Source organism: Urocitellus parryii, chromosome 15 (assembly GCF_045843805.1).
Source record: "Urocitellus parryii isolate mUroPar1 chromosome 15, mUroPar1.hap1, whole genome shotgun sequence".
Lineage (NCBI taxonomy): Eukaryota > Metazoa > Chordata > Mammalia > Rodentia > Sciuridae > Urocitellus > Urocitellus parryii.
In genome coordinates this window covers 7,819,438-7,841,684 of record NC_135545.1, presented here as the reverse complement: position 1 = coordinate 7,841,684, position 22,247 = coordinate 7,819,438, and the positions used below count along the sequence as shown (strand labels likewise).

The 22,247-nt window shown below is 53.9% G+C and overlaps 2 protein-coding genes across 2 annotated transcripts in view; one reads left to right on the top strand and one right to left on the bottom strand.

Moving 5' to 3' along the window:
• Positions 1-573: 573 nt before the first annotated feature.
• On the bottom strand, positions 574-9,383 carry Kdelr1 (KDEL endoplasmic reticulum protein retention receptor 1). The gene is made up of 5 exons (XM_026406339.2): positions 9,102-9,383; positions 8,330-8,430; positions 7,934-8,092; positions 4,196-4,448; positions 574-3,250 (listed from the first exon to the last, which is right to left on the bottom strand). Exons 1-5 carry the CDS (start codon positions 9,190-9,192, stop codon positions 3,216-3,218), a joined length of 639 nt encoding a protein of 212 aa, XP_026262124.2. The 5' UTR covers positions 9,193-9,383; the 3' UTR covers positions 574-3,215.
• Positions 9,384-15,506: 6,123 nt separating this feature from the next.
• Grin2d (glutamate ionotropic receptor NMDA type subunit 2D) overlaps positions 15,507-22,247 on the top strand; it is a 31,298-nt gene continuing 24,557 nt past the window's right edge. Inside the window, exons 1-2 of the mRNA XM_026406336.2 lie at positions 15,507-15,971; positions 19,805-20,424. Coding sequence (XP_026262121.1) covers positions 15,507-15,971; positions 19,805-20,424 — 1,085 coding nt within the window. The remainder of the gene's footprint in view (positions 15,972-19,804; positions 20,425-22,247) is intronic.

Below are 22,247 nucleotides of genomic sequence, written 5' to 3'. Positions count from 1 at the left end.
CTGTCCCATCATCTGCTCCTCAAGCCTCTCCCACACTGCCATGGAGGGAAGCACAAGCTGTCCCATCATACAGGCGAGGAAGCTCAAGTTCAGAGAAACTGTTTCCACCCATGGAGAGAGCACCAAGAATCAGGGCAACGACGAGACCCATCCAGTGCTGATGTCAAAGCCCATGGCCTTCCACTAGTTACAGTGACAAGGGACCCAACACAAAACCATGCTGTCTGAGGAGGCAGTGAAGGGACAGGGGACACTGGTCCATGAATGAGGTTCAGGGGAGATTCTTGTCTTCAAATATTCCAAAGTCCATCTTTGGAAGGGAGGGATTGCTCTAGTGGAACCCCAGGGGTAATAGGGCACTTGTGCACAGGCCACAAATGCTCCTGCCTCTGGGGTCCAGCAGGTAACCCCAAAGGGAGAAGCACCTGTTGACATAGTAGCAAGGGGTGGGGCCTCTCTGGGAGGGGCAGCCTCCACCCACCATTCAGCCACGCGGCCTGGAGATACTAGAGCAGCTCTGTCCAATTGAAATTGGCTAGTAGCCCACCACATTAACAAAGCAAAACAGTGAAGTTCATTTTAATATATTTTATTCAACCCAATATGTCCAAAATATCATTTCAACATGTAATCAATATAAAAATTGTCAGTGAGGTATTTTACATTTTTTTATACTGAGTTTTGAAATCCACATGTATCTTACATTAACATCTCACCTCATTTTGGATTTGCCACATTTCAAGTGCTCAATGGTCATGTGTAACTGATGGCTACCATATTGGACAGTGCGGCTCTAGAACCTGTTTTTTCAAGAACAACTGGACATCCATTTGTGTGTGTGTGCGTGTGTGTATGTGTTTTAGTGTGAAATTAGGGGCAACAGATACAAAAAAAAAGTGATCACTGTGTGCAGGCCAAACAAAACAACCTACACAGGGGGCCACTGCAGCTGCAGAACATTTGTTTCCAAACTGGACAAAGGGATGTGGGTTGTGGGGAGTCAAGTTTGGGTTCCATTGGTCTCTTTTTTGAGGTTTCATGTGTACCAGGCCCTGTACTTGGTTCTGGAGGTACAGAAATAAATACAACACAGTCCCCATGGGCATCTACAGAAAATGGCCACAGTGCAGTGGGACAGGAAGTACTCTGACCTGGGAAATGGGAGGGTTCTGAGCCTTTGCTCCTCATTCTGTCACCAGCTGGATGGTCTCAGGTGTGTCACTTAACTTTTCTGGGCTGAGTTATATTGGCTTACAACTAAAGAATTGGATCTGATTTAGACAGGCAGTTTTCAGACTGGGTTCAAAGAGGTGCCTAGGGCTGAACAGGCAGGGATACCGCCCTTACCCCACAGTTCACTCAGGCGGCCCTGCTCCTGTGTTTCCAATACCAGGCTTCTAAACAGAGGTCCCTTGGCTTAAAAGGGCACGGGCCGGGGGGGGGGGGGGTTGCTAAAAACACACAGAAGCAGTTAAACACAAAGGCTCTGGTGTCAGGAACTGCATATGCAAACTCCATCTTTGCCCTTACCCCACCAAGCCAGTTTCTTCATCTATAAAGAGCCCCCTCTTTAGGGAGGATAAGGGTCAAATGAGCTTATTCTGGTGATGCACAGGGCCTGGTACCTATTAAGGACTCAGGAAATACCAGCTCCCTGCCTCCTGAAGCTTCCATGGTTATCCTGCAGAAGATCTGGAGGCAGCTGAGCAGAGTTAGGAAGTTCTCATACAGAAGTCTGACTAAAACGAGGGTCAAATCTAAATGTTTACAAGAGCCAGACAGGTTACCTAAGGGCAGGAAACAGGCCAGGTGTGAAGCCAATCCAGAGAGAGACCTAGAAAATATTTCATTTGCCTTTTAACGCTACACAATCAAAACAAAACAAACAAGACACATGGTGTCAGTCCAATAATAAACTACAGCAGCTCCACAGCCAAGTCCTGGGGACTGTGGTGAAATGCTCACATCCCCTCCATTCAGTGCCTGCCATCTGCTGCAGTCCAGAAGTGCAGGCCCAGCACCGTCAGGCTGACAGCTCTCTTTTTAAGAGAAGCCAGAAATCCAGACTTCAAAGTGAAAATCTGGTTTTGAAAGGCTGGTGACCCATTCTTTTTTCCTTTCTTTCTTTTTCAGAAAAAAACACCATGTGGCTCAACAAAATGCATCACAGTGCCATTCGAGGGCGGGCGGGCCAGGGGCTGCCCACTTGTGGCCTCTGACATACGTGTTCTGGAGAGTCCTCCGCAGCCCTGAGGGTCTGGAGGGCCATCAGGCAGTTTCTACGGCCAGATTCTTACAATCTTCAAGATTTTCTCCAAAACCTCTTCCCCAGCAGAGCCGTAAGAATCAGGGTGCAGCTGAGTCTTGGAAAACCCCATTTCTCATCTTCCTGCTCCTCCCAGGCCTCTGGTCACCAGGGACAGTCCATAAGGAAAAAGCAGAAGCAGAGAGGGATTGGGGTAGGACCCCACATATGCCAGAGAGAGGGCAAGGAGCAGCAAAAGAGGTATCATTTTCCTCTGTTTATTTCAAGAGAACAAAGAATTAACCATCAAATTCTGTACAAAAACATGGCATCAGAGCTGTGGCAACCCTTATGCCAGCCCCTTCCCATGCCTGAGCCCAGAGCCCCCCTCATTTGTGAAAAAACAGGAAAAAAACAAAAACTCAAATTCTGGGGGGGTTATTATGAAAAATCAGGGGAAACCTTCCTGGGCCCCCCTTCTTCCCTATCCCCAACCCAGGAACTTGGGTGGAGGCGCTGTGGTCCTGGCCACGGTGAGAAGTGGGGCAGGCAGTGGGCAGTTTAGTGTTTGGCAACCAGTGGGGCTGTGGGCAGAACCTGGAAAGGCCTGAGGGGCTCGAGGACGGGAAGAGACCCCTGGCCCGGCCTTGGCCCATAGTACACTCGAAAACAGTTTATAAAAATTGGGGCCAGAGAGTAGAAGAGAAAGGAGTCATCAGAATCAAAAACTAAATAGTGGAAAGATTTTTTTTTTCTTCTCTAAAAGGCAAAAAACTACAAACAGCCCAGGTCCTGAGCTCCCCAAGACTTGGGTCCTCCATTGCCCCCCACCCCAGCCCGGTAGGAGTGGGTATGGGGAGCAGGGAGAGATGGATTCTTTAAAAAGTCACCCCTGGACGGGAAGGCTCGTCTTCTGTCACCTTCCTCTGCCTCCCGACACTGCCGAGGAGAGGGCTGGTGAGGACCAGGGCTATGCCGGCAAGCTTAGCTTCTTCCCCTTTAGGACTGTGGAGAGAGATGGGGTGGTGGTTAGCCTGGAGGCCTGCAGAAAGGGGACCATGTCGTGCCCCCAGAGCAGGGGCTTGTGCATTGGGCTGGGCAGACATGCAGGGAGGGACAGCTCCCAGGACTGAGGATCAAGCACTCAGGGGACTGGCAGAGACCACAGAGGGGTGAGGTCAGGAACCTTGTTCTCATCCCAGGGACTGAGCAATGGGGGCCAAGAGGAGGCTCCATTTCTTCCAGTGCTGGCTGTTTCTCTTTCTCCCTCTCTGTCAGGGCTGGCCAGGTGAAACCTCCCCCTCCCACCCTCAAGACTTACTCCTGGGGGCTGGGCACTGTCTCTAAGCCTCTGCTCACCGCCTCTCTTTCCTTCACACACTAACTCCTGGGATTCGAGGTCTCTGCTTAAACACCACCTCCTCCAAGAGACCCACCTGCCCACGTGGGGTAGCCCCCACCCTTCACAGTTCTCCATGAGCATCCTGGTTCCTTTCTTCCATAGCTCTTCTCAATATTGGTAATTCTCTTTCTTTATTCACACACTGTCTCCCCAGGAGAGTATAAGGGGAGCAAAGGGCCTTGACCACCTTTTCTCCTGCTACATCCCCAGAGCCTAGTGCTTGATGAATTTGTTGGACAGATAGATGGATGGATGGATAGATGGATAGATGAACGGATGGATCTCAGTGTGCCCAAGTCCCTGCCTGGCCTAAGCTATACTTGAAGCAATCAATACAGTGTGAAGACAGGAACTCCTTGGTCCTCGGGGAGAAAAGGGCTGGAGGCATGAATTCCTAGGGGACAGAGGGTACAGGACCCCAGAAGCCAGGAGACGAAGCCCTCCCTCCCTTGAGCAATACTGGGCTGAACAGATGGACGCCAGGCCACGGGGAGGGTTGGGGACAAGGCAAGGCAGGCCCCCTCCAGCCGGCCCTGCATCCTGGCTACCTTTGGTGATATAGAGGTAGAAGAAATCGCAGTAGAGGACAGTCTGGACCAGGCCAGCCACGATGGCGATGAGATCGAAGAAGCCCTCAAAGTGGTAGCGCCAGATCCAGTTGAAGAGATACAGGGTGCGGTAGACGCCCAGGGCAAACAGGTAGTGGCTCGTGATGGTCTCCGCCTCGCCAGTCTTGCTCACCATGAACAGTTGCGGCAAGATGGCCACTGACTCCAGGTAGATGGAGAAGGTCCAGAGAATCTGCCGAAAGGTCAGGGAGTGAGAGCAGAGGCCGGGGTGAGAGGCTGGGATGAGGGGGCGGGGCAGGGGAGGACGCAGAGAATGCGCTGCAGTCACAGGCACAGTGAACTCCATCCTGGTGCTTAGCACATGCCCCATGCCATCCTGCCCTGTTTCAATGCAGCTCCTTTAATCCTCACCACTGCCCCATGGCAGAATCATAACTATCAAACCACCCTTCTACAGATGTGGAAACTGAGGCTCAGAGAAGGTTGCTAGGACACTTGCTAGTAGCTAGTAAGCAGCAGAAGCAGGGGCTTGAACAGGAGTCAGTACCCATGAGCTCTCTGCAACTGGCCTCTCTAAAGGTGGACTGGGTTGGAAACTTGGCTTGGAGATTCCCTTCTAAGACCTTAGGTAAGACACCAGACTCCACAAGCCTCCGCTTCCACCTCTCTACAACAGGGCTGTTTTTTTGCTCCCCGAGGATCATCATCATTCAATCTTTAGAGACCTCAATTAGGCAATGTTGACCCTGGCTTAAAATCCTCCAGTAGCTTCTTCCTATCACAACAAGAATTAAATCCTAGTGCGTTGGCCTTCGGCAACTGTCAACCCAACCTCCTCTCCCACTCCCCCTTCACTCTGGGCCGCAGCCATCTGGGCCACCTCTCTGGTCTTCCAACATACCATGCTCCTTCCTGCCACAGGGCTTTTGCACTTGCTGTTGCCCCAGCAGGGAAATCTCTTCCCAGTGGTCATGTGCCTACCTCTTCCCTGGCAATAGAACTCCTGTCTCCTCCTGTGCTGTGATTCTATTCCTCAAGGGTAACCCTATGGGTGAGAATTGGGTGTACACCTGTCAAATCACTGTCTTATCTTCTTCCTGTCCCTCTCACCAGAACTGAACTCCATGGTGTCCTGCATCTTGCTCACCCTGGGGCCCAGCACCTAGCACAGTTCCTGAATGAATAAGAGAGTGAGTTGAAAAGGACCCCCCATGCATGTGGCATAAGCCACCATTTAAGAGTAGTGAAAACCATCTTCATGAGCAGGGCAATGGTTTCACAAGACAGGAGGAAGAGACTACAGACATCTGCCAGTCCCTTGTCAGTCCCCAGCTCTCTGAAAGTCCCACCTGGGGTGATTCATGATCTGCAAGATACTCGAAACCTGTCCTCAGAGAACAAAGCCAGGTGGCAGGTGTGGCTCCTCCTCAGCTGTTTTGGTTTGTGGGAAGGAAGTGGAAAACACGAGGACGTATTCATAGCAACCTGTGCTCCTAGGTGCCTCCAAGGCGCTATGGTGTGCACCTTAGGCTTCAGTCTTACCCTGTGAGGTAAGTCCATTATCATCCCTGTTACATAAATGAGCAAACTCAGACCCAAGGGCTAAGTAACTTGTCCAAGGTCACACCAGATTCCCACCCAGGCAGCTGGACTCTAGGGCCTGCTCCCTTAACCACCCAAAATCCTCAAAGAGGCTCTTAGCAACCAGGTTTGGTTGAGATTCTTGAGAAATGTACCCATTAAATTGATGTACAATCACAGCATAGGAGGAGATGGAAGTTCTGCTGCATTTATCTATTTCATGAGATCTGATTTTCCCCCTGGTACTGGGGATTGAATCCAGGGGTACTCTACCACTGAGCTATACCCTAGCCCTTTTAATTTTTTCACTTGAGTCAGGGTTTTGCTTATTTGCTGATTCTGGCCTTGAGCTTGCCATCTTCTTGCCTTAGCCTCCTAAAGCACAGGATTGCAGGTATGCCCACCATCCCAACATGATACCTGAATTTTTGAAGAGTATCTTCCTTCTATGATTAAAAGCATCATCAAGTAGCACAGGCTTTGGAAACAGGCAGACCTGAGTTCAAATCTTACAAATTCTCCCTCTGAGTCTCATCTTAGTCCTCTGAGAAATCAGAATAAGTACATCTCCCCATAATGACCAAGAGATCAGATGCGATGAAGACGAGAATAGTCCACTCAGGCCAGGCGCACAGTGAGCGATGAAACTTTGCACAAGTGACCTTTCTTTGTGAACATGGGAAACACAAAGGCTACTGTCAAGAGGCTAGGGTTCTGGTCTGGCTCCCACCTTGAGAAAGCCCCCTTGTCTCCTGCAGCCTGCCAGCCTCTCCATCTGCAAAATGGGTCCAGTAACCTCTACTTGGCAGGGTGGCTATGATTTAGTCAAGGGTATGGCTAAGTGCCCTCTGCAAGGTGACCACAGTATATTTGCAAAGTCAGCATCTGAAATCAAGACCAGGATTCCCACCATGGCATGATCTGATCCCCTGTAGCATTTCTGGAGACCTAATAGATAGTCACCCCTGTTAGATTTATCTCTACCCTACACAGAGCTTTCATTATTCTGAATCTGTGTCTAAAATTTTACAATGACATCTTGCCTGAAAACTCCTGAATTACACCTTCTGTCGAAAACATCAGCATGTCCAGCCACCCAGGGCCAGTTTCCTACAGGGCAGGAGTAGGGAAGGAAGGGTTGCCCCAAATTTATAACTCCCGCCAGACTCCAGGAGGCCTGAAATGGCAGACCTAGCACGGGCCCTCCCAAAATCCCTCCCAGGAGTTTGTACAGGCCCCACCAAAATGCCATGGAATAAAGATCACGGCAGTTAACATTTCAATGAAAAAGTATCAGGCACAGCACAAAACACTTAAGTCACCGAACACTTACTGTCATGGCATTCCCACCTCATGCCAGACACTGGGCCTTACAAACATCAACCCTTACTAAACTCTTTGAGGGCTGGGGCTGCATGCAGCTCAACGCCAGACTACATGCTTAGCATGCCTGGAACACTGGGTTAGATCCCTGCACACACACAAAAGAAAGAACCTATAAGGTAGGAACAGATTATCCCCATTTTACAGACGAGGAAACAAGCACAGAGAGGTTTGCATGACTTGCCCAAAGTCCACTGCTGCTAAGTGGAAGGGGCAAGCTTCTCCTGCACACTGGTTCTAGGGTCTCAATGTATTTAACCAGAGGCAATGTTGTCACATCTCAATAAATCCTCACAGTGACCCGATTCAACTTTACAAATGGGGAAACTAAGTTATGGAGAGGTCAAATCACAGGCCCAGGTTCATGCTAGTAGAAAACAGCAGACCTAGGATACAAGTCCAAGCATCCGTGCGTGCCCCATGTTCCCAAGTCCTGAGCTATTCAGTTGGGTACTATCTAGGTTGGTGACCTTGGACATTTAGACTGCCTAGATTTCAGTTTCCCTACCTCCAAAATGGGATTGTTGCAAAGTGAGTCCATATCTGTTAACTGCATAGTAAATGTCTGGTTCATAGTGACTGCTGCTGCTACCCTTAACACCATCAGATTCCAGAGCCTGTGCGAGGAGCATGCAGGTCCTAAAATAAGGAAGTCTCAGCAACCCCCATGGAAGGAAGCATTGGAGACTCCCTGCTATCAACAGTCCTTCGGCCACAACCATCTGACCATTGCAGGACACACCAGGGGCCTACCTCCAGAGGAGTGAAGTCGTGGTTGACCAGGAATGCCAGGATGGCTGTGGGGACGACAAGGAACTCCACCCGGAATGTATCGTGGTTCCCATCGTAAGTGGCTTTGAACTTACTGTAAATCATCCAGACCGTGGTGAAAGAGCAGGCTATGTAGACCACCTGATGAGGGGCATGATGACAGGGTGTCTCAACTCACAGAGCAGGATGGAAGCACAGCCCCCTTCCTACTCGGGTGCAGAAATTCAAGTCCCCAGCCCCTGCCCGGTAAGAGTCCAGACCCTCAGGCCCAGGAGCCCCAGCCTCAGGCCCCACACCCACTCTTGCCCACTCTTCCCTGGGACCCTCGCCTGGCTCCCCTGCCTCAGGGGGCCTAGGGAGGTCGTGTGGAGACTTTACCTTCATGCACGTGTTGTAAAGTGAGATGTAGTTAGTGAAGAGGTCCAGGTAGCGGGCAGTGAACACCACAGCAAACAGGACCTGGCTCTTCCCTGAAATCCCTGTGGTCCAGACAGAGAGAGGAAGAGGAGAAGGAGGCTGAAGCAGGTTGCATGGGCAGTAAACTAAAGCACGGTGCTTGGGAAGAGCCTGGAAACCGCTCTGGAGTGCAGCAGTCCCAGGAGGCCTCCCCAACCTCCTTTGCTTCAGCAGGGCCCTTTCCCACGGCCCACAGCCAGGGGGCAGCCAGTCCCAAAGCTACTCTAGCCCGAGGCTTCAGTCCCAGTCTAGGCCTCACTGCCACCTCTGGCCCCCTCAGGGTCCTCCCACCATCTGGACCGAAGGTGGGGCCTAAGGAGGACCCTGCCTGACCTCAGCCCCCGGAACCAGTCACCTCCCTCCGCTCCCTTCCAGGCCACCGCGGTCCACGTCACCAACTCACAGCCACCTCCCCGCCTTCCGTGGTTCCCTGTTCCCAGCCCGGAACCCCACAGCTGCCCAGACTGGGGCTGTAGGAGGCTAAACTGGAGGCCTGGAAACACCCTCACTAACATGTATGCACCTCCACCCGCGGCCAGGGGAAGGGAGTTGACCCCCTGCTGACCCCGGACATGAAGAGGGATCCCAGCAAGCAGCGGGGGCTGGAACTTGTTCCCCTAGTGCTCCCAAAGCCTTCCCCCTGTCCTGGGACGCCCCCCGCAGTCTGTCCCCTCTGCCCGGGTGGGCCTCTCACCGGCACACGAGCGGGACTTCCAGATTTTAAGCAGTAGCAAGATGATGGCTAGGAGGTGGGAGAGGTCTCCCAGGAATCGGAAGAGATTCATGGCTGGGGGGGCTCTGGCAGGGCTGAGCTGGAGGGAGGCAGGCTGGTGGGGGCTGCCCCCCGGGGCTGCTGTTCTGGCGGGCGGCGGGCAGAGGGGCGGGAGAGGGACCCTCCGGTGGGCTCCACTCCGGGGAGGGGGTTCTATGAGGGGGAGCCGAGGCCGGAGCTGGCGGCCGAGCTAGAGCGGGGAAAAGGGAGGAGGGAGGGAGGGGGAGGAGTCCGGAGTGGGAGCTCCGCCCCTGAGGGCGGGCTCCTGTCTCTCGGGCTCCCCCTGTCGCCCACCTCCAGCCTTACAGAGCCGGAGCCGAAAAGCGCCCAAGGCTGTGTCCTATGAACTTGCAGGGTCGCTGGGATCTGACACTCCCAAATCCCGCACTTGATCCCCTAGGCAATCTGTGCCAAGGTAAAGGACAGACTACACCAGCCAAGCCTCTGCCCTTCACAGGGATTCGGAGGCTGGCCTCTGAACTTTAAAAACCCAGGGCCCAAAACAGTAACAACAAATCCTTGACCAAGACCAAGAGGCTGGGCGGTAGTTTCTGACCTTCTCAAGGGCCCTCTCCAATCCACCCAAAAGAAAAAAGGTGACCCGCCCCCATCCTCTCCTTCCTCATGCCCTCCTTCCTTAAATCCAAGAGTCCAGGCCCCAGGCCTCCTCCCTCAGACCCAGGAGTCCAGGCCCCAGCCCTCCTTCCTCAGACCCAGAGTCCAGAGTTCCTTCTCCACTGGGACCCAGGAATCTGGGGCCCCTCCTTCAAACCTTCTAAGTGCTCAGGCATTTTGACACTCTCCTTGATGAAACACCCTCAGGAACCTGAGACCCATGGATATAACCCTGGGGAAAGCAGTCTGCTCAAGCCTCTGAGGAAATACCTTCATATCACTTCTTTCTTACTGATGGACCACAATCTCCAATATCCAGAAGGAAAGCAGTGTCTGCTCCATCATAGACACAGCAGTCCAGACCACAGCCTGGTCCCCGAGGTTCCACAAGACCACATTCTCATCTTATCCTTCCAATTGGGGTGTTCCTGGTGTTTCTATAAAGCTGCCCAGACTGTTCTGGGAAGTTGTGTGGTGCAGGACACCTGGGCCTGAGAGTGGAGGCCGAGAGAGGGAGAGTGAAAGAAAGAGAGAGAGAAGGTAGAGGTAACTGGAGCAAGAGCTGGAACCTGGCTCAGGAACTCCTGAGATAGTCCGCGTGTAAGTTTTGCCCTTGAGCCCATTAAGTGAGACTCTTGTTTCCTTCATTGCCAAGGTCTGGGAGGGCAGGGCTGAAGGTACCCATTCCTGAAAAGGAAGAAACTTGGGGACTAGAGTTTGAATGTTAGAGGAAGAAAAGGACTGTGGATCCAGATTCCTGGGATTAAGATGCTTGAGCCATAAAATGGTTGGGATGAGACCCTAAGTTCCAAGGAAGGGGGTCATGGAGGTGAGGGGCTGGGGCCTGGACCCCTGGGTCTGAGGAAGGAGGGCCTGGGGGTTTGGACAACTGGCTCTACCATGGAGACCTAGTTCACAAGCCTGGCCTCATGGAGCAATAGAAGCCAAATGATGGCTCTTAGCATGGTAGATTTTGAAGTCAGAGAAAGGACTGGTGCTTCCCACCCCTCAAAGTGAGAGTCAGCAACCCCTGGCCTGGGAATCTAGCTCGTGTCTCCATAACAGGCGAGTCCTTGCCTACCCTCCCCCTTCTTCCTCCCTTTTTATTTGCAGCCCCTCACTGCCTTGTCCCAGGAGAAAGGGAGAAGCTGGGAGCAAGGTGGGGGGCGGCCCCCTCCCCCAACCCTGGCAGGAGGAGGGGTCCCCAGGGAGGCCAGGAGGGGGGGCTGTGGGTCTCCCGGCAGGGACGGACGGGGACTGAATGTTAATCGCATCCCAAGTGAGTGTGTGTGTGCGAGAACAGAGCGAGTGTGCGAGTCCCTCCCGCTCGGCTCCTCCAAGCCGCGGCCGCCGCCGCCGCCGCCACCCTCCGCCCGCAGCCTTCTCGGCCACCGGCGCCCAGCTGGGGGGTGTCGGCCTGGGTGGGTCCGCCCGGCCCCCAGGGGTCTCTCGTGTGACTGCCATCTGCCCGGTGAGAATGTGTGTCTGGGTATCAGGGCTGGCTGTGGGGGGGTGTGTCTGTGTTAGGGCTGCGGCGGCCGAGGGAGGAGGGGTCTGTCTGTCTGTACCGACCCTGAGCCGCCTGCTGGCACGTCGCGGGCCTCCCAGTCCTTCCCCTGAGCCCCCAAACCTGGATGAATGGTGTATACCTGGGTTCTGTGCCTCCTGCCTGCGTCCGGCTGGGTGTCTGAGTATCCCCGGCTGCCTGTGTCCTCCTGTCTGTCCGAACAGCCCCTGACGGCAGCCGCAGCTCGGCCCCCATTGGCCCCCTGTGTGTGTGTGTGTGTGTGTGTGTGTGTGTGTGTGTGTCTCCCTCCTTGAGCTCCGGGGGTGTTGAGGGGGAATCCCAGGGAAGTGAGGCTGTGCGTGTGTGCGCGTGTGTATGTGTGTTTCTGGCTGTGTTTGAGAGTGGGGGCGCCGGGGGAGGGGTCTGGAGGTGACCAAGCGAGGAAGGGGCAAGCGGTCCCCAGACAGGCAATCTCCCGCTTCTCACGCTAACACGCACACCAAACACCCGCTTCAGAGGTGACCCAGACAGACAGACAGACAGACACAGACGCTGGAGGGAGGGGGGCGCAGAGGGCATAAAGCAGAGGGGTGCGAATGAGCCAGGGAGAGGCGGGATGGGACACATGAACTGGGGGAGGAGCCGGGGCTGAAGCAGCAGAGGGGGGCACCCCGGTGGGTGGAGGGGGGATCCCCGCGGGGTCGGGGCCGCAAGAGGACACCCCGACAGCCTCCGCAATGTCCGGGGCCCAACTTCCAGCGCAACATGTGTAGCCTCGTCCTCGCCTAGTCCTGGTGGCCGCAACCTTGGGGAACAGACAGGGCAGGTCAGGACCAAGGAAGAGGAGGGAGAGACGGAGCCAGGAACAGGCAAGAGGTCCCCACCGCCGCAGCTACCGCTACCGCCGCTGCTGTTGCTGCCGCCGCCCCGGGGCCTGACCCCCCCACCCATCGGCTCCCTGAGCCCTGCGCGGAATCTTCGGGTCGCTGGACGCCGGCTCCGGTCCTGGCACCCCCGCAATCCCCCCAACAGAACAGGGTCATGAAAAGGTAAGGTCGGGGCAAGGGGATTCAAGGTGGAGGTGGGGATGTGGACCCCCAAAATCTAGGACAGGGAAAGTTGCCCAAGGGCCTCATGGAGGGAGGGGGCTCAAATGGCAGGCAGAAGTCTGTACCCTCAGCTCCCTTGCCTCTTGGGGACTCTCCTCCACCCCCTTTCTCCCTGAGCCCCTTTTTCCTGGGTCTCTATACCTCAGACCTCCTACGCCCCCCCTTTCTCATACACTGCTCCTCTAGCCAGCTGCACCTACCTGACACCCCATCTCTGACTCTCCAGCTCACCTCTGCATCCCCCTCCCAGCATCAGTCTCCCCATTGCCGTCCAGCCCTCTCCCTCTCTCCTCTCCTTTCCCCTCCCATCTTGGAGCTATGAGTCTGCTATTAATACTCCTGCCAAGGACCTTGCGGGCATCCAGGCCCCCCTCACCCTTCACCCCAAGCCACCACCCCTTCCTCAAGGTTCTGGAATGCCCTTCTAGCCTCTTGCAAGCACCACGATTGGGGTGGGGAGACGCAGGGCTGTGTGTGTATGATTGGGAGGGGGGACGGGATGCCGTCTGCAGCACAGCTTGGGGGGGAGCTGTTAATCAAAGTGGACTCTCTTATGTGATGGATGGGGGAGCAACGGAGACAGGGACGCCCCAGGAATCTCTGGCACCCTCCTCCTCCTCAGCTTGGGGACAGACTTGTGCCGTGTACAGTCTGAGTGGGGCCACTGGGGAGGCCATAGCCGGGAGGGGGTGCCCAGGATGTTGGAACTGATTGGGTTTGAAATAAAAAGGGGTCCTTCAGGGAGAGCAGGGCTGGAAACAGATTCCTGGGTCTGGAAGCAAGAGAGACAGGATTCCTGGGTCCTGGGAAAGAACAGAGTAGAACTGGAGTCCTGGGGGAGGCGGGGGGCTGACAGCCAAGACCAGGAGTCTTTCAGGAGAAGTTGCAGGGCAGGGCTCCTGTGTCTGAGGAGGGCCAGTGGTTCAAGCTCCTGGCAGAGCCGGGGTGAGGGCCCAGGCTCTTCAGCCTCTGTATGGGGCCAAGATTCATGAGGAGGTAGAAATTGGGAGCTTGGTTGCTTTCATTCTTGGGGGTGTGGGCTCTGGGAATCAGGCTTCCAGGGAACTGGATGGCTGAGAATGCCACCCCACAGTCCCTGACTGTTGGGATTTGCCCTCCCAAACCCCTTATAGGAAATGACTGCGCCTCCAGCCTCCTAAGAAGGGTGGGGCTGGGGGTTACCCTCCTGAGCCTCAGAAGGGAGCAGGACCCTGAGGTCCCCAAAGGCAGAAGGCAGGCAAGAGTGGGTCTGAGAGGCAGAGGAGGGGGCCAGTGGTGAGCAGCCATCAGGAAAGGAGGGGAGAGCCATTGTTAACCCGGCGGGGGCCAGGCCACAGCTGTGGGTTATTTTGGGGTGGAAGGGGGGCTATTCTGAGCACTGATTAAGCCAGCTGCTTGGGGAAGGGCAATGGAGAGGAGGGGCCAGGAGGAGCCAGGATTTGGGAGGGATGCCAGCAAGGAGCACCCACCCCTTTCCCTGGGAAGACAGTGGCCTGGTATCTCTGGAAAGGTGGGGTAGTGGGCAGAGGGGAGGGGCAGAGGCCTCCAGGCAGGAGTGAAGGTATGGGCCTTTCCCCCAACCAGGCTGGCTAGCTGGGTGGCTGTAGGGTGGATGAGGCCTGTGCTACCATGGTAACCGGACAGGAGACTGACAGCAGAGAGAGCCCTTACCTGTCTGGACCTCCACCCCTCCAGGAAGCCCCTAGTGCAAATTCCAGCACCACTCTGGGAGCTAGGAGTCCAGTCCCCAGTGCCCTCCTTCCTCAGACCCAGGACCCAGGAGTCTGGGCTCCCAGCCCATCCACTCCAGGCAGCTCGTATTCAACAGGGAGCTCCTGAGGCAACGCTGTGTTTCCTCTAATTTATTAAATTGCTCCAGGATGGGAGCCAGGGACCCCCTCCCCAACTCTCCACAGCTGTGTCCTCCCCCAAACCCCGAATCCTAGCCTGGCCTGTGACTGTCACTCTGAGAATGGGGGTATAGGGACAGGAGTAGGGGGCAAAATGGACTGGGGGTCATGATCTGGGTGAGGGGAAAGGTCATGGGGCAGTCCCTCTCCTTGGGACGCCCCACTAATCTCTCCCCTCCTTCTCTCCCCCCACACACCTGACCCCTTTTCCCTCGCTCATTTTTCCCTCACTTTTCTTCCTTTTATTTCTGTTCCCTCCTGCCTCTCGCCTTCCTGGCCTTCCTTTTATGTCTGTGCCGGGCACCTTCCTGGTGGGGGTCTCGGTCTTTGCTGGGCTCCGCTATTTCTGTCTTCCTGTGTACTCTCTGCTCTGCCTGCCTCCTCCATCTCCATTCTGCATCCCTGTCGCTCGTGTGCATGTCTCTTGGTGGCTGTGGGGTCTCTGTCTATGGCTTCCTGGCTTGTTTCTGTCTTCCTCCCTGTCCAACTTTCTTGCTTCTCATCTCTCCCGCCTTCCCACATCTATCTGTGCATCTCCCCTGCATCTCCAACACCCTCTCCCTGGGTCTTGATCACTCCCTATTTCTGTCATTCCTCTCTTCTCTCTCGTCTCTGTCACTCTGAGCATCTCCACCCTGTTTCTCCTGCCACTCTCTCCCTGACCATTTTTTCTGTGGCCATCTCCATCTCTTTTCCTCTGTCCCTGGATCTCTCTTCGATCCTATTTTGGTCCCATTTCTGGGGTCCCCTCCATCCCTGCCTTCTCTTTCTCTTTCCTTACCTATCTTCCCCTGACCCCATTACCACCCCACTCTCCCCGTGTCTCCCCGCTGCCACATTCAAACTGAACCACTCTCCCTCTGTTTTGGGGCTCCCTTCCCCATATCTCCCTTCCACCTCCCTCCACTCTCTTTCCCTCTGACCCTCTCCTTCTGTGTCTCTCCCTTGGTCTCTGCGTCTCTGTCTCCCTCCTCCTACTTCTGTGTCTCTCCTTCTGCCTGTCCCTTCCTCTTCCTCTGTCCTTATCCTCATCTCTGTCTCTCTCCTTCCCTCTTCTCGCTGTCTCTGCGTCTCTCCCTTCTCTTTTGTGGCTTTATCTTGTGTCCCTTCTCTGCGCCTGCCCCTCGCCTCTTGTGTCCCTCCCTGGCCCGTGCGTTCAGAGGCCGCCCGGCGGGGCCCGCAGGCGATGCGCGGCGCCGGTGGCCCCCGCGGCCCTCGGGGCCCCGCTAAGATGCTGCTGCTGCTGGCGCTGGCCTGCGCCAGCCCGTTCCCGGAGGAGGCGCCGGGGCCGGGCGGGGCCAGCGGGCCCGGCGGGGGCCTCGGCGGGGCGCGGCCGCTCAACGTGGCGCTCGTGTTCTCGGGGCCCGCGTATGCGGCCGAGGCGGCACGTTTGGGCCCCACCGTGGCGGCAGCAGTGCGCAGCCCGGGCCTGGACGTGCGACCGGTGGCGCTGGTGCTCAACGGCTCGGACCCGCGCAGCCTCGTGCTGCAGCTCTGCGACCTGCTGTCGGGGCTGCGCGTGCACGGTGTTGTCTTCGAGGACGACTCGCGCGCGCCCGCCGTCGCGCCCATCCTCGACTTCCTGTCAGCCCAGACCTCGCTGCCCATCGTGGCCGTGCACGGCGGCGCCGCGCTCGTGCTCACGCCCAAGGTGCGCGCGACCGGAGGGGCGGGGCCAGTCGCGATGGGCGGGGCGTAAGATGGTTGGGTGGGGCTTAGGAAGGAGGGGACAGTCCTGGAGGTCAGCGTCCAGGGTGTGGTGGGAGCTGTAGGACAGAGATGGGGCTGATTTGGAGGGATGGGTTCTGCAAGGTGAGCAGGGCCTTCCAAAGGAGTCACCTAGAAGAAGGGTCAGAAAGGACAGTCAACAATGAGCAGGTCATGGGGAGGACATGGGCTCAGTCACTGCAGGAGAGCAACTAGCCAGAGAGAAGCAGGGACTAAGAATGAAAGGAAGGGGTAGATCTGGCATGAGCCAGGGGTGGAGTCAGTGGAAAGGAATGGGGTTCAGAAAAGGGTAAAAGATAGTGAGGAGGAGGAGCCAAGAAGGCAAGAAGAGGGAAGAAGAGAGAAGGGCAACATGGACAGGTTCTTGGGAGGAGATAGGCCAGATGAGCTGAGACTAGAAGTCTGTGAAGGAGAATAGAGCCATCCAGCGAATGGAGGAGTCTGAGAAATGAAGTGGTCATTAGAGGTAGGCTGACGAAGAGTAGAACCAGACCTCAAGGAAGTGAGTGTTGGGGAGGAACAGTCAGGGAGAAAGTGGGGCCTAAGCTCTTTGTAAAAGGGCAGGTTCTAGACTGGAAGAAGGTTCTGGAAGTTGGGTTTGAGAAGGCTCAGACCAGGCGAGGTGTGGAAAATAGGAATCCAGAAGTTGGGTCTTGGAGAATGAAGGCCTTGCATAGAGGTGGGTACAGCCAGTGAAGGGTCAAGGGCAGAGCCGGCACAGGAGGGGAGAGGAGAGGAGAGGCCTCCCTCTCTCCAGAGAAGCACAGGAGTGGCCATTTGTAGTGGACTTCTGGTAGCAAAGAAGGAAAACGGACCAAGAATGGTCTGTGAACTGAAAAGGCGGAGCCCAACAAGGGGTGGGGCATTTAAGGGTGATGGAGCCACCTGAGTGTATGGAACCTAAACTGGCCAATTCCCAGAGGTGAGAACATTTGGCTTTGTGACTGGATCTCTATTGCATTCTGGGACTCATTCTCCTGTCCAGAGCTTTCTGGGAAGGACCTCTGTCCAACTTTCTTGTTCTTCTTGGCATGATGGTTTCCAGAGATTTCCAGGCAGATTTGTAGACCTTTTTTTTTTTCCTGGCTGCCATCTTTGTGAAATACCGAGTGGTGGTCCCTGGTTCCTCCATTGCTGCTACATGTGGCCCACTCTGTTTCACTTTCTTTTGGGCACTGTGGCCAGCTCAGTGCACATCTGTTGCCTTCAGGGGCATGTTTCCTCATTGTCTCTGGACAGAAGAAAGAGTGGTCATCACAGTGCCATCCATACCTAGTGAATGCTGGGAACATGGTTTCCTTGCCACATGCCACCTACTGATGGGTGAGCCGCTCCACCCTGACTTCTTAGGTGTCCATCACATGCTGAGAGACCTCAGCTCCTCAGGACAGCTGGCCTGTCCTCTCCACTCATAACTACTGGCACATGCCTCAGGAGAAAGTCCACTTGCCGTTCTCATTGCATAATAAGGTTCATTGAGAGCTGATTCTGTGCCAGGGCCATTTTAGGTTATGGAGAATAAAATTGGAGGGGGGGCAGGTCCCTGCCTTACGGAGCTTGGATTCTTATGAAGGAAACAGACAAAACCAACCACAATAGTAAAATCTGTCCTGGAGGAGACTAACAGGATGTTGTAATGACTGAGGCTGGCAGGCTGGAAGGGCCTTGCTAAGGAGGTGACATCTGAGCTGGACCTGAGGGATGAGGAGGGGTGGGCTGAGGAGGTGGGGAAAGTGACCCTGGGAGGAACAACAGCTGGAGCAAAGCTCTTGAATTCAAAAGAAGCTTGGTGTGTTTGAGGAAGAGCAAGGAGGGAGTGTGGCTGGAGCCAATTGGAGGGTTAGGAGGGCAGGAGATGAGGTCAGAGAGGCAGTAAGGGTCAGTTCATGCAGGGCCTTGTGGGCCACAGAAAGGACTTTGGCTTTGATTCTAAAGAAGACTCATTGGAAGGTTTTCAACAGAGAAGGGATGTGATCCAATTAATATTTTGAAATGATAACTCTGGCTGCTGTTTGGAGAATGAACTGGAAGATGCAAGAATGGAACAGAGATGGGCTCGAAAGCTATAGATGTCTAGGCAAGAGAGAAAGTGATGTCAATGAGGATTGTGACGGTGGCAGCAGTGAGGAGTAGACACCTGGGCTTATGGTGTGGACACAGAGCCAAGGAGACTGGGAGATGGCCTGGATGTGGGCATGAGGAAGAGACAGGGGAAAGGTGGCTCACGTTTGGGCCTGAGCCTTAGGGTGAGAAGGGAAGACAGGAAGCAGGTCGGGGGAGACGGGTTCAGGGGTCAAGAATTATGTGTTTGACATGATGATTTTAAGAAACTCTTGGAAATCCAAGGGAAGAAATTGATCAGAAAGGAGGATAGGTTTCCTGGAGCTCATGGGAGCCATTGAGACAGGACATGGGCCATTTCCAGCCATACCCAGTAAAGCTTTCTGCACTGGTGGAGATGGTCTATATCTGATGTGTCCAATAGGCGAGTCATAGGCCATGTGTGGCTATTGAGCACTTGACATGTGGTTAGTGCAAGTAGAGAACTAAATTTTAAGTTTTATTTAATTTTAATTAACTTAAATTTGAATAGCAAAACATTGTGGGAGGTAGTGTTTAAACCCATGGGTCTGAACCAAGCATGGTGACACACACTTATAATCTCAGCAAGTTAGGAGGCCAAGACAAGAGAATTACAAATTCAAGACCAGCCTGGGCAATTTAAGGAGACCCTGTCTCAATTTTTAAAAAATAAATAAATTAAAAGGGCTGGGAATGTAACCTATTGGTAAAGTACCCAGTACTGAAAAAATACAATAAATAACTACATGGGTCTGAATGACCTAGCTAGCAAGCGAGGACAGAGAAGAGTATACCACAGGGGTACACCTATGTTTAGAATTCTGGCTGAGGAAAAGGCACCAGTAGAGACAAGGAAGGAGGGGGCAGAGAAGTAGGAGGAAAATTCAAAACAGGAAAGTCTACTCCATTGGGGAAATACAGTTATCTTTACCACCTTCGCTGCATGCTGGGAGATGTAGTCTCCCTCATTGCAATCTTTCCCAGTGGATGTTGGGAGTTGTAGTTCCTCTGTGGATGGTAGGTATAATAATAACAGTGATGTTAGTTGCTGAAAGAGATAAACCCTCAGATCTCAGTGGCTCAAGGAAATAGGTTGCTTCTCATTCATATAAAATGCAAACACGTGGTCCTGATTGGGGCCACAGGATTGATTCTTCTTTTTTTTTAAATCTTTTTTTTTTTTAAGAGAGAGTGAGAGAGGAGAGAGAGAGAGAATTTTTAATATTTATTTTTTAGTTCTCGGCGGACACAACATCTTTGTTGGTATGTGGTGCTGAGGATCGAACCCGGGCCGCACGCATGCCAGGCGAGCGCGCTACCGCTTGAGCCACATCCCCAGCCCAGGATTGATTCTTCTTGTGGCTCTGTAATTCCTGAGGACTTCAGAGTTCTTTTCTGGGGCCTCTTCATCCACCCTCAGATAGGGAGGAATATGAGGGTCTCGGGACATAGTTTTTAAGGGTATGCTCAGAACTCAGACATATAGTTAAATCTAACCTAGGACTAGCATTTGTCCCAGGAAGAAAAGTAAAGGATTTTGGTGAACAGCCAGTCAGTCTGCCATATTGAGAGCTATGACCCACCGCTGGCACTGGGAACTGTGATCTGCTTGTCTGTTGCTGGGAGATGAGGTCCCCACATCAGGAGGCCTGACATCCTTCCCATGCCCCACAGGAGAAGGGCTCCACCTTCCTTCAGCTGGGCTCCTCCACAGAGCAGCAGCTTCAGGTCATCTTTGAGGTGCTGGAGGAGTACGACTGGACATCTTTTGTAGCGGTGACCACGCGTGCCCCCGGCCACCGGGCCTTCCTGTCCTACATCGAGGTGCTGACTGATGGCAGCCTGGTGGGCTGGGAGCATCGTGGGGCCCTGACACTGGACCCTGGGGCAGGCGAGGCTGTCCTGGGCGCCCAGCTCCGCAGTGTCAGTGCACAGATCCGCCTGCTCTTCTGTGCCCGTGAGGAGGCTGAACCTGTGTTCCGGGCAGCTGAGGAGGCTGGCCTCACTGGACCTGGCTATGTCTGGTTCATGGTGGGACCCCAGCTGGCTGGAGGTGGGGGCTCTGGAGCCCCTGGGGAGCCTCTTCTTCTGCCAGGAGGTGCCCCGCTTCCCGCGGGGCTCTTTGCAGTGCGCTCAGCTGGCTGGCGTGATGACTTAGCCAGGCGTGTGGCGGCTGGTGTGGCTGTGGTGGCCAGAGGTGCCCAGGCCCTGCTGCGTGACTACGGCTTCCTGCCTGAGCTTGGCCATGACTGCCGCGCCCAGAACCGCACCCACCGCGGGGAGAGTCTGCATAGGTGAGTGGGGCTGGGATGGAAGGCCTGTGGGGAAGCTTCCGCAGCCCGACTACCTGTGGTGCTCACTAGCCATGCAACCATGTGCCCTCTCTCAGATTCAGTGCCCTTTTCTATAAAATGGGTGTAACTGGGTCTCTTTTCTAGAATTAAATCAGGTAATTTGGATATACAGTGAGTGTATTACTATATTTTATGACTCTAAATGCCTAATTTTTCCCATTTTAATGTCTTTCAAATCAAGATATGTTTTATAATTGGTGGCTTATCATGGTTTAATTGGTAGTGTTTTCTTTGTGGTAGGTATAAAATAGTAGTACATTTTACAATTGATAGCCTCTTAGATAGAATTAAATATCCTAGTTAGACTAGGAACTGAGCTCCAAACAAAAACGCCCAACCACCTCATGGCCCGTACAAGGAAGAAGTTTGTTCCTTTGTCAAGTCACAACCCAGAGATAAGCAGTCCAGTTATTAGTAGGCTGCTGCTCCATGTGATCATTCAGGGACTCAGGGTCCACCCTCCTTGCTGCTCTGGAATCTCCAAATAGTGCAAGCCAGATGGTGGGCATGAGTGCCAGGTAGAGCTCCCCAGAAGAGGGATGGAGCAAGTAGAGAGCAAACCAGGTCTCACATCCTTTTGTGAGAAGGTAGTCACATGGTCAGGACTGAGTTACCAGTTGTTTACAGCAAGGTCCATTCTGATAGGCTAGACATCCATTCTGATTGGTTAGTACCTGTACTAACTCTTCTGTTTTGAATGTCATCTCTGCACATGGCCTAAGTTAGCTGCAAAGAAGGCTGAGCAATGTGGACTTTAGCTGGACGGCCATATGCCCATCTTACAGGTTACTGTTTCAGAAGAGGAGAACTGAGTTTGGTGGAAAACAGCATCTTCATCATGGGAAGAGTTGGGAGTGGGGAAACTGATATGTTAGGTGACAGAACAGTGAAGGAGAGGCCACTGATCTTTAAATGAGCTGAGTTTGGGAGGAGGTGGTGGGTGTGAAAGAAGACCTAAGGGAGGAGAATTGAGAAGAGGTGAGTTGGGAATCCGGATCCTGGAAGAAGAGGGTGAGAAAAGCATCCCTTGTTCATAAATACTGAGCACCTGCTAGGAACTAGGGCTCATGCTGGGCACTGGGAACACAGAGATGAAAAAGACCATGGACTTCTTCAAAGAACGCAGGGTCCGGAAGGGGTGGCAGACAGGGATGGGAATAATGACAGCACAGCATGATGCTTGCAGTAATGGAGGTAGCACTGGCCTTGCGGGAGCATGGGGGAGGAGAACTGCCTAAGCCAGGACATTTTTGGTTGCAAGAAGCAGAGTCTCGTTTAAGTTTCCTTAGGGAAAAGGGGGTTTATTGGAAAGATAAACATGCATAGAAACACAGACATCAGGAATCGAGGCCAAGCCTGGGGCCAGCTATTCTTTCATCTCTTTCTGCTTCTTTGCTCCTGCCTCTCTTTTTCTTTCAGGCTTGTCTCTCCCAGAGGCTGTTGTGTTTTACCCAGCACACTCTCTCTCTCTCTCTCTCTCTCTCTCTCTCTCTCTCTCTCTCTCTCTCTCTCCCCACCCCCCCCTTTTTTTTTTGTACTGGAGATTGAACTCGGGGGCTGTCTACCTCTGAGCTACATCCCCCCAGTCCTTTATATTTGGGGGACTTAGGGACTTGCTTAGTTGCTGAGGCTGTCCTCAAACTTGCCATCTTCCTGCCTCAGCCTCCTGATTTGTATGCACCACCATACCTGGCCTTTACCCAGAATTCTTCTCCCTCATAATTTTAGCCCTTCCTGGCCACCACCCAAACTTCCACATCCAT